The 16064-nt window shown below is 35.5% G+C and overlaps 1 protein-coding gene across 5 annotated transcripts in view; it reads left to right on the forward strand.

Annotated features, from left to right (window-relative positions):
- KIAA1109 (KIAA1109 ortholog) overlaps nt 1–16064 on the forward strand; it is a 208138-nt gene that overhangs the window by 22339 nt on the left and 169735 nt on the right. For all 5 annotated transcript variants that reach the window (XM_029234854.1, XM_029234856.1, XM_029234857.1 and 2 more), the window contains exons 5-6: nt 4671–4749; nt 5912–5976. In XM_029234854.1, the coding sequence (XP_029090687.1) occupies nt 4671–4749; nt 5912–5976 (144 nt within the window). The remainder of the gene's footprint in view (nt 1–4670; nt 4750–5911; nt 5977–16064) is intronic.

A 16064-nucleotide genomic window follows, 5' to 3' on the forward strand; every position in this document is an offset into this window, starting at 1 on the left:
GTGATGTTGAGCACCTTCTCACGTGCTTCTTGACCATCTGTATGTCTATTTTGGAGAAATGTCTATTTAGGTCTTCTGCCCATTTTTGGATTGGGTTGTTTGTTTCTTTAATATTGAGCTTCATGAACTGTTTATATATTATGGAGATTAATCCTTTGTCCGTTGATTCGTTTGCAAATATTTTCTCCCATTCTGAGGGTTGTCTTTTGGTCTTGTTTATGGTTTCCTTTGCTGTGCAAAAGCTTTGAAGTTTCGTTAGGTCCCATTTGTTTATTTTTGTTTTTATTTCCATTACTCTAGGAGGTGGATCAAAAAAGATCTTGCTGTGACTTATGTCAAAGAGTGTTCTTCCTATGTTTTCCTCTAAGAGTTTTATTGTATCCGGTCTTACATTTAGGTCTCGAATCCATTTTGAGTTTATTATTGTGTATGGTGTTAGGGAGTGTTCTAATTTCATTCTTTTACATGTAGCTGTCCAGTTTTCCCATCACCACTTATTGAAGAGACTGTCTTCTCTCCATTGTATATCTTTGCCTCCTTTGTCATAGATTAGTTGACCATAGGTGCGTGGGTTTATCTCTGGGCTTTCTATCTTGCTCCATTGATCTATGTTCCTGTTTTTGTGACACTACCATATTGTCTTGATTACTGTAGCTTTGTAGTATAGTCTGAAGTCAGGGAGTCTGATTCCTCCAGCTCTGTTTTGTTCCCTCAAGACTGCTTTGGCTATTCGGGGTCTTTTGTGTCTCCATACGAATTTTAAGATGATTTGTTCTAGTTCCGTAAAAAATGCCATTGGTAATTTGATAGGGAGTGCATTGAATCTGTAGATAGCTTTGGGTAGTATAGTCATTTTCACAATATTGATTCTTCCAATCCAAGAACATGGTATATCTCTCCATCTGTTGGTATCATCTTTAATTTCTTTTATCAGTGTCTTATAGTTTTCTGCATACAGGCCTTTTGTCTCCCTAGGTAGGTTTATTCCTAGGTATTTTATTCTTTTGGTTGCAATGGTAAATGGGAGTGTTTCCATAATTTCTCTTTCAAATTTTTCATCATTAGTGTATAGGAATGCAAGAGATTTCTGTGCATTAATTTTGTATCCTGCAACTTTACCAAATTCATTAATTAGCTCTAGAAGTTTTCTGGTGGCATTTTTAGGATTCTCTATGTATAGTATCATGTCATCTGCAAACGGTGACAGTTTTACTTCTTCTTTTCCAGTTTGTATTCCTTTTATTTCTTTTTCTTCTCTGATTGCCATGGCTAGGACTTCCAAAACTATGTTGAATAATAATGGCAAGAGTGGACATCCTTGTCTCATTCCTGATGTTAGAGGAAATGCTTTCACCATTGAGAATGATGTTTGCTGTGGGTTTGTCATATATGGCCATTATTATGTTGAGGTAGGTTCCCTCTATGCCCACTTTCTGGAGAGTTTTTATCATAAATGGGTGTTGAATTTTGTCAGAAGCATCTTCTGCATCTAGAGATGATCATATGGTTTTTATTCTTCAATTTGTTAATATGGTGTATCACATTGATTGATTTGCATATATTGAAGAATCCTTGCATCCCTGGGATAAATCTGACTTGATCATGGTGTATGATCCTTTTAATGTTTTGTTGGATTCTGTTTGCTAGTATTTTGTTGAGGATTTTTGCATCTATATTCATCGGTGATATTGGTCTGTAATTTTCTTTTTTGTAGTGTCTTTGTCTGGTTTTGGTATCAGGGTGATGGTGGTCTCATAGAATGAATTTGGGAGTGTTCCTTCCTCTGCAATTTTTGGAAGAGTTTGAGAAGGATGGGTGATAGCTCTTCTCTAAATGTTTGATAGAATTCACCTGTGAAGTCCTGGACTTTTGTTTGTTGGAAGAGTTTTAATCACAGTTTCAATTTCATTATTTGTGATTGGTCTGTTCATATTTTCTGTTTCTTCCTGGTTCAGTCTTGGAAGGTTATACCTTCCTAAGAATTTGTCCATTTCTTCCAGGTTGTCCATTTTATTGGCATAGAGTTGCTTGTAGTAGTCTCTTAGGATGCTTTGTATTTCTGCGGTGTCTGTTGTAACTTCTTTTTCATTTCTAATTTTATTGATTTGAGTCCTCTCCCTCTTTTTCTTGATGAATGTTGCTAATGGTTTATCAATTTTATCTTCTCAAAGAACCAGCTTTTAGTTTTATTGATCTTTGCTATTGTTTTCTTTGTTTCTATTTCATTGATTTCTGCTCTGATCTTTATGATTTCATTCCCTCTGCTAACTTTGGGTTTTGTTTGTTCTCTTTCTCTGGTTCCTTTAGGTGTAAGTTTTGATTGTTTACTTGAGGTTTTTCTTGTTTCTTGAGGTAGGCTTGTATAGCTATAAACTTCCCTCTTAGAACTGCTTTTGATGCATCCCATAGGTTTTGGATCGTCGTGTTTTCATTGTCATTTGTCTGTAGGTATTTTTTGATTTCCTCTTTGATTTCTTCAGTGATCTCTTGGTTATTTAGTAACATATTGTTTAGTCTCCATGTGTATGTGTTTTTTACATGTTTTTTCCCTGTAATTGAGTTCTAATCTCATAGTGTCGTGGTCAGACAAGATGCTTGATATGATTTCATTTTTCTGAAATTTACTGAGGCTTCATTTGTGACCCAAGATGTGATCTATCCTGGAGAATGTTCCATGCGCACTTGAGAAGAAAGTGTAATCTGCTGTTTTCGGATGGAATGTCCTATAAATATCAGTTAAATCTATCTGATCTGTTGTGTCACTTAAAGCTTCTGTTTCCTTATTTATTTCCATTTTGGATGATCTGTCCATTGGTGTAAGTGAGGTGTTAAAGTCCCCCACTATTATTGTGTTACTGTCGATTTCCTCTTTTATAGCTGTTAGCAGTTGCCTTATGTATTGAGGTGCTCCTATGTTGGGTGCATATATATTTATAATTGTTATATCTTCTTCTTGGATTGATCCCTTGATCATTATGTAGTGTCCTTCCTCGTCTCTTGTAACATTCTTTATTTTAAAGTCTATTTTATTTGATATGAGTATAGCTACTCCAGCTTTCTTTGATTTCCATTTGCATGGAATATCTTTTTCCATCCCCTCACTTTCAGTCTGAATGTGTCCCTAGGTCTGAAGTGGGTCTCTTGTAGACAGCATATATATGGGTCTTGTTTTTGTATCCATTCAGCCAGTCTGTGTCTTTTGGTGGGAGCATTTAATCCATTAACGTTTAAGGTAGTTATCGATATGTAGGTTCCTATGACCATTTTCTTAATTGTTTTGGGTTTGTTTTTGTAGGTCCTTTTCTTCTCTTGTGTTTCCCACTTAGAGAAGTTCCTTTAGCATTTATTGTAGAGCTGGTTTGGTGGTGCTGAATTCTCTTAGCTTTTGCTTGTCTGTAAAACTTTTGATTTCTCCATCGAATCTGAATGAGATCCTTGTCAGGTAAGGTAATCTTGCCGATAGGGTAGTTGTAGTTTCTTCCCTTTCATCACTTTAAGTATATCACGCCACTCCCTTCTGGCTTGTAGAGTTTCTGCTGAGAAATCAGCTGTTAACCTTATGGGAGTTCCCTTGTATGCTATTTGTCGTTTTTCCCTTCCTGCTTTTAATAATTTTTCTTTGTCTTTAATTTTTGCCAATTTGATTACTATGTGTCTCGACGTGTTTCTCCTTGGGTTTATCCTGTATGGGATTCGCTGCGCTTCCTGGACTTGGGTGGCTATATCCTTTCCCATGTTAGGGAAGTTTTCGACTATAATCTCTTCAAATATTTTCTCTGGTCCTTTCTCTCTCTCTTCTCCTTCTGGGACCCCTATAATGCGAATGTTGTTGCGTTTAATGTTGTCCCAGAGGTCTGTTAGGCTGTCTTCATTTCTTTTCATTCCTTTTTCTTTATTCTGTTCCACAGCAGTGAATGCCACCATTCTGTCTTCCAGGTCACTTATCCATTCTTCTGCCTCAGTTATTCTGCTATTGATTCCTTCTAGTGTAGTTTTCATTTCAGTTATTGTATTGTTCATCTCTGTTTGTTCTTTAATTTTTCTAGGTCTTTGTTAAACATTTCTTGCATCTTCTCGATCTTTGCCTCCATTCTTTTTCTGAGGTCCTGGATCATCTTCACTGTCATTATTCTGAATTCTCTTTCTGGAAGGTTGCGTATCTCCACTTCATTTAGTTGTTTTTCTGGGGTTTTATCTTGTTCCTTCATCTGGTATATAGCCCTCTGCCTTTTCATCTTGTCTGTCTTTCTGTGAATGTGGATTTTGTTCCACAGGCTGCAGGATTGTAGTTCTTCTTGTTTCTCCTGTCTGCCCCCTGCACTGCTTTGGATTTATTTAATGACTATGCCTAATTAAGGGAATTATCCATAGGAAGTAGCTGTTTAAACTAGTGTTCTCAAAAAATAAAATAAAATAAAATAAAATAAAATAATGTTCTCATATAGTTATTTAGTAGCTCAGTTCATAGTGATGATATGTATGGCACTTTTTGTTATATTTGAGGGAAAAATGTTAGAAGGTTAGTAAGGCTTTAAGGATATCAGAAAGGGCGTAGGGAGAGAACATTTAATTATTGAGTAAATTGAATGCTAGGAGCATTTAAAGCTTTAAGGGCTCTACTGTCTTTCAAAACAATTACATTAATTGCTGTTGTTTTTTCCCTACAACAGGCTCCTTTTCTTTCTCTGTTCTTTCTGGAAAAGTCATGGTTCGTGAAATCTATTACATTACAGAAGACATGTCTATTAGGTAAGAATAAATAAATAAATAAATCTGGGCCCATCTTAAACAATTTTGAAATATTTCAAAATTTTTTTTGATTATGATACTGTATTGAATATGACTTGCTTTTTCATATTAGAAATGTTGGCCTTTTCAAATAAAGTCATAAATCAAAAATCATTTTCTTCAGTGACTCATACTTGGTGAATTGATTTTTTTAAATGTTTCTATCAGTGGATTAATTTAGCTAAGGTTTAAGCAGGCAAAATATTATTGAATAGCAGCTTATGGAAATGAATAATCTTATATCATCTGTAGTTTTAAATATTGAGCCATTAGATTACCTGACCATTTTTGTTGTAGAATTCATTGTGGTCATTTGTTATGTAAGCAAGGATCGGAGACGTTGATAACTCTCATCCATTAGTTCCTTAGTATAGATAGTCAGTTTTTAGAATTTTTTAGCGCTTACTAGCATTTCTAATTTTACCTTAAGGCGGAAATGAAGTCTGAATATAGTAAGAAATGATAGTTCATATGTTTGATATATTCTGTCTTCTGTAAGCCTTGAAAGAAAAGCTTACTCTTATTTTTGTGATTTGCTTAAAATTTGTTACTTAGATAAAACTTGAAGATATGGAATTAGTTGAGAGGTGCTAGGGTTTGGCAGCCCTCATACCTCACTTATAATGGAGAGGTAACTTCTTTGTGAGTCTAAAATTATTTCCAAGTTAAAAGTAAAAAGTAAAAGTTAGGCTATAATTCCATGCTTCTGGGATATGAAGTGTTGTATCATTGTAGAAATGAAAGAAAATCTTTAAAAGTTTTCCCTTAGTGTGCTAATATCCCCCTTTGAAGATTTGGCTTTTAGTTTATATAATTTTAACTCCTTTTTTAAATTTAAAAAATTTTAAATTTATAAAAAAAGCTTTTTCTGTTAACACTTTATTTTCCTGTTAAATGTAATGTGGTATTACAGTTTACCTAAATAGAAGAATCTAAGAGCTTTGCAAATCTTCTTTTCCTTTCTTAACTAGAAGATTATGAAACATCTTGGTATGCTAGTGTCCTGTTGAAAATTTTGTGTATTTCCTTATTATCAATTGCCTGCATTTTATAATAACTAATTAAGAAATGAGTTAAGTAAATTGTTACTTAAGCTTTCATTTCTGTAATTTATCTTGCTTAGAATTCAAGATGGATTTATAATTTTTCGGTGGTGGAAAATGTATAACCCAAAGCAGAAGCAACATGGTGAGCTTTCATTTTTTCATGTGTTTGAAATCTTCAATCATATAATCAGAATTTTCATTTGTAGATGTTGGAATGTCTCACATTTTGTAATAGTTAAAAATATTTTTAAAAGCTTTGGAGTTTACAGAACTGATTTTAATACCCCTTGGCTGGAAATCCTTCAGCAGCTTTCCTCTTGCATGGTTAAATGTAGTTTCTTTAGCCTGTTATTTACTTAGGGTTATTCTCAGTATGACCGTTACCCACATTTCCACCCTTACCTCCTATTACATCTATGGACTTAATCCCATACTGTGGTTAGAGTGGCCTTCCTAGCACTCTTTAATCATTCTACTAAGACACTTCTCTTACTTTTCAGCTTCTTTGACTTTATTTATACTTTTACGTGACATTGTGACTAATTCTCATTTATCTACTATGGTAAGGATGAGCAGAAAAGAGGAATTGCAGACTTTGACTCTCTTCTGGTTCTGCTTTTTATCATCAGAATTTTCTCTCAGAATATTGTCCTCAAATCTTCATTTCACAACTGTAGGTGTTCCTGTCTGTGAATGTACCCTTCCTTCTCTACATTAACCACACCAGTGGCCTCAAGGAGAGTACACCTTGTCTTTACTTTCTAGAATATTGATTCTCAAACATTTTTGATCTCAGGAACCTATTACATTGTTCTAAATTATTGAGGATTCCAAAGAGCTTTTATTCATGTAAGTTATATCTATTTATATTTACTGCATTCAAAATTAAGCCTGATCATTATAGAAACATTTTTATTTCATTAAAAATACCTGTCATAAATCCATTACATATTAAAATAAATAACAATCTTAATGAAGAATAACTTTTCCAAAGCAAAAAAATTAGTGAAAAGAGTGACACTGTTTTATATTTTGCAAATATTTGAAATATCCTAATGGAAGATAATTGAATTCTCACCTCTGCTTTTATATTCAGTCTGTTGTACCATATACTTCATGTAGCCTTTAAAAAACTCCACTGTCCACTCATGGGAGAATGAGAAAAAGTCAAACATCTTAGTATAATACTATGAAAATAATTCTGACTTTGTGGTGCTCCGGAAAGGGTTTCAGTATCTCCCCAGAGGTCCCTGGACCATACTTTGATAACTACAGAGATTTTAAGTGGGACCTGGGAGTGTAAGGTCAAAAGAGGACGAAACCCCTCCACCTTTTCTTTGTGATGAAGACCTCTGTTTCTGGCACCCCATTGAGATTCTGAAATGGTGGTTGGCTCTGTATAACTTTGGAATTTTGCAATTAAATGTTGGGGTGTGTGTGTGTGTGTGTGTGTGTGTGAGTGAGTGAGCTCATCTAGGAATCTTACCATCATATATAACTTGTTTGTATAGGAAAATAGATTTAAAGTTCCAAAAGTTTTAAAACTTATCAAAACTTTGAGCTATCCTAAATTACTTTTAGATTTTGCTATTGTTTCACCATTGTTTAGTCTTTTTTTAAACTGTCATTTCCTTGCTCCCACGTATCTTTTGCCCCTCCTATATAATACGTAATAATGTACTCTACCTTGAAAAGGTTGGCATTAGTTGGTTACAATTTGACATCTGAAGAGGTAATGAAATCAGAATGATTAGAAGAAATATTGGCAAATTTCATGTCTGGAAAAAGTTTTCTAAAAATTAGAGTTGTACATTAGATAATTTTGAACAGAGGCTGAGTGACTTCATATGATAAAAGTATTCTGTGGGACTTTGGAATAGGATTTTTACAATCTTTCATCTGTGATTAAGAATGGCTGGCTGTATGTTATTACCAGTCTTCAGTCTGTGATTTTAGAATATCAGTTGTTAAACCAACCTTTTTACCTCTTTTCTTAGCATTTACTAGAAGCATTCTCACAGGAAAAAAAAAATGTTCTTTAGATATTATGTTAGTGCATTGGGAATCTTTTAAGTTTTGACTTTTTATGAAATCAGAATAAATTCAAAATTTTGAGTCACTTTGCTACACTGTTAACCATGTTAAATGTTGTGGAGAGAATTTTCTTGCCTTTTTTTTTTTTAATTTTTAAGTCTTAAAGGTGGCAGTTAAGTAAAGATATCTTACACTTTAGAGATGGTTAAAGCTCATTCCCGAGAGCCAAGTTTTTTTGAGCTCAGTCCCAGCTTCTAACACATTTACTTAACTTTGTGCAGGCCCAGTATTTCTGCCTCTGATTTAGTTCGAAAAGTCCATCTGATTTGTCCCTTAGAGATAGATTACTTTAGGAGAATATTTTTCCTCAGTACATCATGCTTCTTTTAATCTTGTAGTCTGTTTGTTAGGTGACTTGCTGTTTTGACTTAATCTTTTTTTCTTCTCTTTACATGTTTAGTTAACATAAGCTTTGTTGTTAACAAGGTTACAGTGGAGCTGAAACAAAAATTCTCTTCATTTATATAGCTTGTTTGTGATAAAAAAAACTATTTGTATATTTATATTAGGAATTTTATTCCCAATTTTTTTTTTTTTTTTTTTTTTTTTTTTAGTGTTTTAAAATGTTCATGTGAACTGATAAAGCTGTAGGGGGTAGTGGGGTGAGGAAGCCCATTCGGCCTTAGGGCACCTCCACCCCATGCTTTTTACCCCAGGATTCCAAGGAACACAGTTAGGAAACAATCAATTTTTCTCAAAATCTGTTACCTATTTGAAAACAATTAATGTTCTCAAAACCCCTCATTTGGCAGATGGAAAATCAGAAACTACTGTGATTATAGCTGGTAAAATTGGGACAAAAACCCAGGTCTGCTAACTTCCAGTCTAGTGCTTCTTATACTTATAAGACAACCTTGTCAAATGTGGCCTAAGAAGGTTCCTTAGAGATTCTTATGGATAAACACTGATCACAGCTTATGGGGAGGAATGAAGACATTTGCAGTATCCAGAGGCAACTGCACGACTTAAACTAAGCCTACTGCGATTGCGCATTTCAGAATTTTCTTTGACACAGGGAATACCATCCTAAATTGTTTATAGTCTTTTTTTTTTGAAGAAAATAATTCATTTTATCATGAAATGTAACATCTTAAATTGGATTGCTATTCACCAAAACACATGGATGAGGGTCAAGAGTAACTGACCCAAGTTCTTTAGGAAAGAGGTAACTTTTGATAAAAATCTTTACCTAATTGAACAGATTTTTATTTTGAATTCACTTTACTGATCATTGTGTTAAGTTGGAGTGGGGGATAAAAAAAAGAGGTGCTATCCACATCTACTTGAGGGAATACATGCGTACAAACAATTGTAATTAAAGAAAAAATGGAGCAATGAGTGTGTGTTAAGGAAAAATACTGAGAACCGTCTTCAAAGTTGGTCCATACCAACTTTGGTATGGACCACTTGGTGTGGTCCCAGCTGGTTCATGGTTTGATGATGTTGAAAGTTCTGCCCATTGGTCAAGAAGCAGAATGGTAGATGGAGGGCTGTTGTGAAAGTTCCATCTCTTAGGCAGCATGCTTGATGATGACAGTGAGTAGGATTGTGTCATGCAGAGGTGGAGTGGGTGGGAGGGTAGCTCAGATGGAATAACTGGTTTGACCAATGGCAATAAGGTTGGAAAACGGATGTTTAGGAATTAACAACTCCATGTGGTGGTAAATATAAGGTAAAGGAATAATAGGGGATAATTTGGAAGCTGTGTTATGGAGGATATTGAACACCTGGCAGCCACTGCCGTGAAAGGTTTTTGGGCAGGGGAGTGATATGAACTTAGCTCATTTCAAAGAATATAGCAAAATGTAATCACTACTTGAGATGCATAACCCAAGACTAATGTAATAGCTCAGATATTAGCCCTTCCTTGACTGGCTCTCCCCTGTCATTTCTTTGTGTCTTGAATTCTTTTTGTCACTCTTAATGTTAACATAAATCTGTGTCTCTGCTCTCCCTCTGTAATTGTCCATAATGTAGAACAGAAATATTACCATAATTTTTGGATATTTTATGTTTTTCTTAATATTGAATAACATTTAAATTATTTTTTCCAAATTGTTCTTTCTCATTTTTTTTTATGCCAACGGTTTGCAGTAGAAAAAAGATCTCACCCCTCCATTTTACAGTGATGTTAAAAGTTGGTAGACTTTATCAGTTACCACTTTTATAATTCTAATTATTTGCTCATAGTTTTACCTACATTTAAAAATTTAAATGTATGTGCTCATGAATAGCACAGCTTTGATGAATGGTCAAAGAAATTTCTCTTCCATATGCTTTTAAAAGATATTCTTTGTTGTAAAGGATGACGTTCTTAACAATGTGCTCACAGTTACACCCTTCAAAGGTAAAGACACAATGCCAAATAACAGTGCAGGAATAAGCAGTTTGGTCTAAGTACATTATTAGTCTAGCATTTATAAGGGACAGAATTTATCAGTAGAATATAGTGTAGAGGAATGAATAGGCTGCAAAGTAAGCTTTTGATAAAAAGTTGGACAATATTATGGAATATAGGTTAAAATAGTGAGCTCTATTCAGTAGCAAGACCTTACATTCTGGATATTACTTCTTGCTGATTAAGGGAAGATCCATGTGCTTTGACAGTTAACCAAGCAGGAAGTAGAGATGATTGATAATTCTTGGTGGAAAATTTAGAAGCCTAACTGGGGCATGTGCCTGAGAAGATACATGGCCACTAGCCTTCCAAGGAGACAGGCCCCATTGGTGGGTAGGACCAAGATTTTCATTAGGAAGTTTTAGAGCTGCTCTATTATGAGAAAAGAGGTGTGTTAAGTGCTGAAACTACTATGCCATAGAGCTTGGTTGGGATAATTTAAGCCAGGAGCAGATTTAAAGTTGTCACTTGTCCAGTTTAACCCTTTAAAAAAGAGAAAACAGAACACATCTAATTCATTTACCATAGAGTTTGTTGTAAAATATGCCCTAGGTCACGAATTAGTGATCTGTTATAGATGGTTGTTGGCTAAAGGCCACTTAATGAGGATATCAGTCAAAAATTTTATTTTTAGGGTATTTAATTTTAAGGGACTCTTTTGGAAAATAAATAGCAGGGCCAGTTGCCTCTTAATATGTGGTGATATATCATAGTGTTTAAATTCATACTAGTCTGACAAACTAGGCATGCATCCTTCTTATCCAGAGGAATTCTTGGGCTGTTGAGAAGTGAAAGGATGATGGTAAAGTATGTCCCTTTCTGTTATTTTGTTGCTTAGAAGTTTTAGCCTAATATAATCTAGTACTTTTAAATTTGTAGCATCTAGATCTTGTTTGTTAAATACATAAAGGAAATAAAAATCCCTGAACAATTCTTAAAAGGTCAGCAGACTATTTTGTCTTTGTGCTAAGTATCGATTCTGAGTATTACAAGGCTTTGTCAGCACTTCTGCACTTTAGATTTTTTACTGCAAATAACATGTGTCCCAATTATATAATTAAATAAGTGCCTTTTTCCTGATTTCCCTTTGGAAAACAAGAAGTCTCAATTAGCTGTTTGCTTAGGAGACTTAAGCTGTTCTACAACATTCATTTACTTTTTTCCTCCATAAATTAACTGCTTGTTAAGAGCCTTTTATGTCTATACTTCTGTCTATTGGGTATTTTATTAAAAAATGAGTTTGGGAAGCCCATTATGTGAATGTTAGATGACAAGGAGTATGAGAAAGAGAAGATTTCTGCCTTCAAGGGTAGAGCAGTGTTAATGTAAAGAGAAGATTTAAAAGAGCCAGTTGATTATACCTTTCTTAAATTATGTATAAAATAAAGTTTTCCATTCGACTCCCAGTATCATCAGAATGAATGAAACCTAAAAACTGCTTTTAAAATTTCCAGGAGAGATAAATGTCAGTGAGAAATCTAGTGTTACCAGAATTTAACAATTAAATACTACATTTAAGTTTTGACTATTGATCAGTTTTTTTTTTTATAAAATGCAAAGAAATAACTGGACCCGTTTTGTACATTTCTGTTTTCAGGGATTAATAACTTTTTTGCTTTTGAAATAGTCATTACATTTATTAATATAATTGATAAGTAATTTTATTTTGTGGTTAAGAACCTATTTAGAGACCTGGATTTTAGTCTACTTCCTAGTTATATAATCTTGGGCTCTGACTGCTAGGGTTGTTGTGAGGATTAAATGAGATTATATGAGTAAAGTGCCTAGAACAGTTCCTGGAACATAGCAACTGTTCGATAGAGGTGAGCTGCTTTTGTTATTATGATGAACATTATGTCATATTATGAAATGAAAAATTATTTAAAAGGAAGAGAATTCAGTACAAATCAAAAGTGAATACATAATTTATATGACTAGTAAGGATTTGACCTGCAAAGTCAAGGGAACTAACTAGTATTTATGGTATACAGCAATCCTACAGGTAGGTAGAGGTATTCTCATTTTATAGATGAGAAAAATGAGGCTCAGCATGGTTAAGGTACTTGCCTTAGGTCACAGCATTGGTAAATAATGTTACAGGAATCCAATCTTATATCCTTTCTACTGTTTATTTACTGCCTCTTTCTAATTCCTGGAGAATCTAGTGTAGGATTCCCCAACTTTCTTCTTTCCCCCGCAAAAAAGCTGTATATGTGTGTTGCTGAAATTAGGCCTCTGTACACTGGTGCTGGATTAAATCTCAGAGACAGAGTTTTGGGTGAAGTAGAAAGAAATAGCTTTATTACTTTGCCAGGTAAAGGGGGCCACAATGGGCTAATGTCCTCAAGACTGTGTGTCCCACCCTGGAGCGGGTAGTGAGGAATCTTATAGTGTTCAAGGAGCAAATTGTCATTAGCTTGTGGACATTCTTCTGATCGGTTGGTGGTGACGTAATGGGGAGTCAGCATCATCAGCCTTCTGGTTCCAATCAGTCTGGGGTCTGCGTGCTTGTGGGCAGCATACAGATAATTTCTTCCACCTGATGGGGATTTCAGTATCTGCAAAACAGCTCAAAGGACATGGCTCAGAATATTATCGATAGTCCTTGAGGGAGAACTAAAGGTCCTTGACTTTGTTTAATGGCTAAAGTATTATTTTGTCTGCTTGACTATTTCCCTTTCTTTCTGCATTTTCCACTTCTTTGATTAAATTAATTTGACTAAAGTTTTTCTAGAGACAAAAGGCAGGCAGAGGACATGGGTGGCTCTCTATTCTGAGAAGTTCTCACAGGGTCCTTCTTAGTTATGTGTGTGTGTGGGTATGCATGCATGTACTCACATGTCTATATGTGAGAGATACATGCCTTTGAAACCTATCTGTCTTTTGGTATAGTGCTCATCTATCTGTTAGGACAGGTGTTTATTTATCAGGATGTGCCCTGTTGACCTGGGAAGGTATCCCTGTCTGTGTGTGGGGTACCTCTGCATGTGGGCTCTGTATGTACATACTTATCTCTGTGAGGGTGATGCTCTGAGTACTGAATATGCTAGTACAGTACTACTTGTATTCATGCATCTGCATGTATGGCTCTGTGAGAGTATATGTATATGTATGTATGTGTTTGTCCTTGTGAGTGGTTCTGTGTTTGAGTGCTTAAATGAGTGAATGCCCCCCTCTGTATATGTGCTTTTTCCTGTGTTTCTGTCTCTATGGGTGTGCTCTTGGGCCACCTTTTTGCATCTGTGTTTGTTGGGATAGGGGTTGACGGATGGAGAGGGAATTGCCATATGGAATATTCCTGGGGATGGCAGAAAGCTGGGATTATTGACAGAAAAGATCCTGGGCAAAGACTCTGAAGAGAATAAGGCCATGTAAGCTTGGAGATCAACCAGGCTTGGAGATCTGATTTACTGTTTAATCACATAGCTTGCTGGCTGGAATATTAGTAATTCAGGTGAAACAAATAGAAGCAATAGAACAAAGAAGTTGAGTGTGAACTCAGCTAAATCTCTCTATTTAAAAATATGAAACCAAATGCTGCTTTTAAAGTGCTTATAGATTCACTGTTTCTTCAGTATTTTTTAAAGTGATTTTTGGAAGGAAAAGAGTGGTCTAGGCATTTTGTTCAATCTTACTTAAAATTTAAAAGCCCATCTATTATTTCTGTTTAAGAATTTAACATATTTATTGAGCCCCTTCTACATACCAGGCACTGTTTTAGGCACCAGGGATAGAAGAGTGAACACAACAGGAAAAAATCATCTCTAATGGAGTTTACATTCTAGTTGGGGGAGGTGACAATCAATAATAAATAATGCAAAAAAAAAAAACAGTTGGGAAAATGGGTAGGGATTGTTGAGAGGATCTTGCATTGTTTTAATATTAAGTATTTAGTGTTTATCAGTGTTTTCAAAATACTTTCAGAGATTAATACCTTTATCTTTGTACCTTGTTGTCTTTAGTAAGTTAATGTAGCCATATTCTTTCGTATCGGTTATATTGAAAGAAGAGAATCAGAAGTGCGTGTCCAGCAAGTTGAAGATCAAATTGACAGTAATCCTGTTTCCATTTTTATACAGTCATCATTTGTTTATTCATCACTGCTGATCCAATTAGGAGCTAGTCCAGACTCTTGATTTTCCCCATGGCTCCTTCTGTAGCTCATCCACTGGCCTTTATAGTATATTCCTAACGATCAAGGCATTTGTATTCAGGGATCATGATCAAGTGTTCCAAAAGTAAATTTGAAAACAAATGCCTTAAATGAGTTTTGAGGTAAATTTTGATTGAGTTACTTTATGACCTTGAAGAATTGCATAATGATTAATTCCTACTTATATAGATCAAAGTGGGAATAGAAAAATAACCTACTTTGCATTTATTATGCTTCCACATGTTGGGTTTCCAAAAAGTCTTAGATCTATTTGTTAGAGGATATTTTTGTTTTACTTAGAAGTATGATTTGTGATAAGATGCTCTGTTCCTCTTTCATACAAATGAGCCCTACTATGTACTAAGAATTGTTCTAGGCACCAGAGATACAATAGTGAATAAAACAAGTTTTTTCTCTTAAAGAGCTTGCTTCATTCTGAATCCTTGCTTGGGAAGGATTCAGATAATTAGCGAGTAAATATATGTAGTATCGAGGAATGAGTGAGGAAAATATGGCATTGAGGAGAGTCAGAGTCGGGTCAGTAGAGTAGAGAGTGCTGTTTTGCAGGGAGGGTGCTGTGTACATAAGGAAGTCGGGAGAGGCTTCATTGATAGGGGATGGTTAAACAGAAACATGAAGCAAGTTAAGGAAATGAGTTATTGTGACTATCTGGGGGAAGGACATTTCCTGGTTGTTTAGGTTCTGGTTTATAACCAAAATGGAGGCCAGTTTATTGGAGGGAGGACTGGAAGGGGAGAAGAGTGCAGATCCTATAAGATTTTATAGGTCACTTTTAAAGGAACTTGGTATCAATGAGAGAGGAGACCATCAGAAAATTAGGGAACAGGAGAGTGACATGATTTTAGTTAGGGTTTTTTGTTTTTTTTTTTTTTTGCAGTACGTGGGCCTCTCACTGTTGTGGCCTCTCCCGTTGTGGAGTACAGGCTCCAGACGCGCAGGCTCAGCGGCCATGGCTCATGGGCCCAGCCGCCCCGCGGCATGTGGGATCCTCCCAGACCAGGGCACGAACCTGTGTCGCCTGCATCGGCAGGCGGACTCTCAACCACTTCACCACCAGGGAAGCCCTAGTTAGGGTTTTTGAAAGATCTGGCCACTGTGTAAAGCACAGGCATAAGGGAAATAAGGGCAGAAGCAGGGAGAGTAGTTACGAGGCTATTGTGTTAAAACAGGTGCAGGTTGATGGTGACTTGCGCCAGAGTGGTGAGGAGTGGTTTCTGGATATATGTTGAAAGAAAAGCTGACAAGATTTGCTGATAATATCTGGGACAAGAAAGAAAGAGAGCAGTCAAATTTTTTGGCCTGAGCAATTGAAAAGATTGACTTGCTGTTGATAAGGTGGGGAATATTGTGGAGTAGGTTTGGGTGGGAAAATCGAGTGTTTGGTTGGGTATGTCAAGTGCGTGATGCCTGTTAGACATCAAACTGGAGATATTTGAGTAGGCTGCTGGATATTTGACCCTGACATTTTGAGAAGAGGTCATGAATGATTACTGTAGAAAGGTTTAAAACCTAATGAGTGATAAAGTTTGATTTACTTATTTAAAAATGATAATGAGGGCTTCCC

The sequence above is a fragment of the Monodon monoceros genome, unplaced genomic scaffold (assembly GCF_005190385.1).
Source record: "Monodon monoceros isolate NGI ecotype Baffin Bay Population unplaced genomic scaffold, NGI_Narwhal_1 Super_Scaffold_20, whole genome shotgun sequence".
In the NCBI taxonomy this organism is placed as follows: Eukaryota; Metazoa; Chordata; class Mammalia; order Artiodactyla; family Monodontidae; genus Monodon; species Monodon monoceros.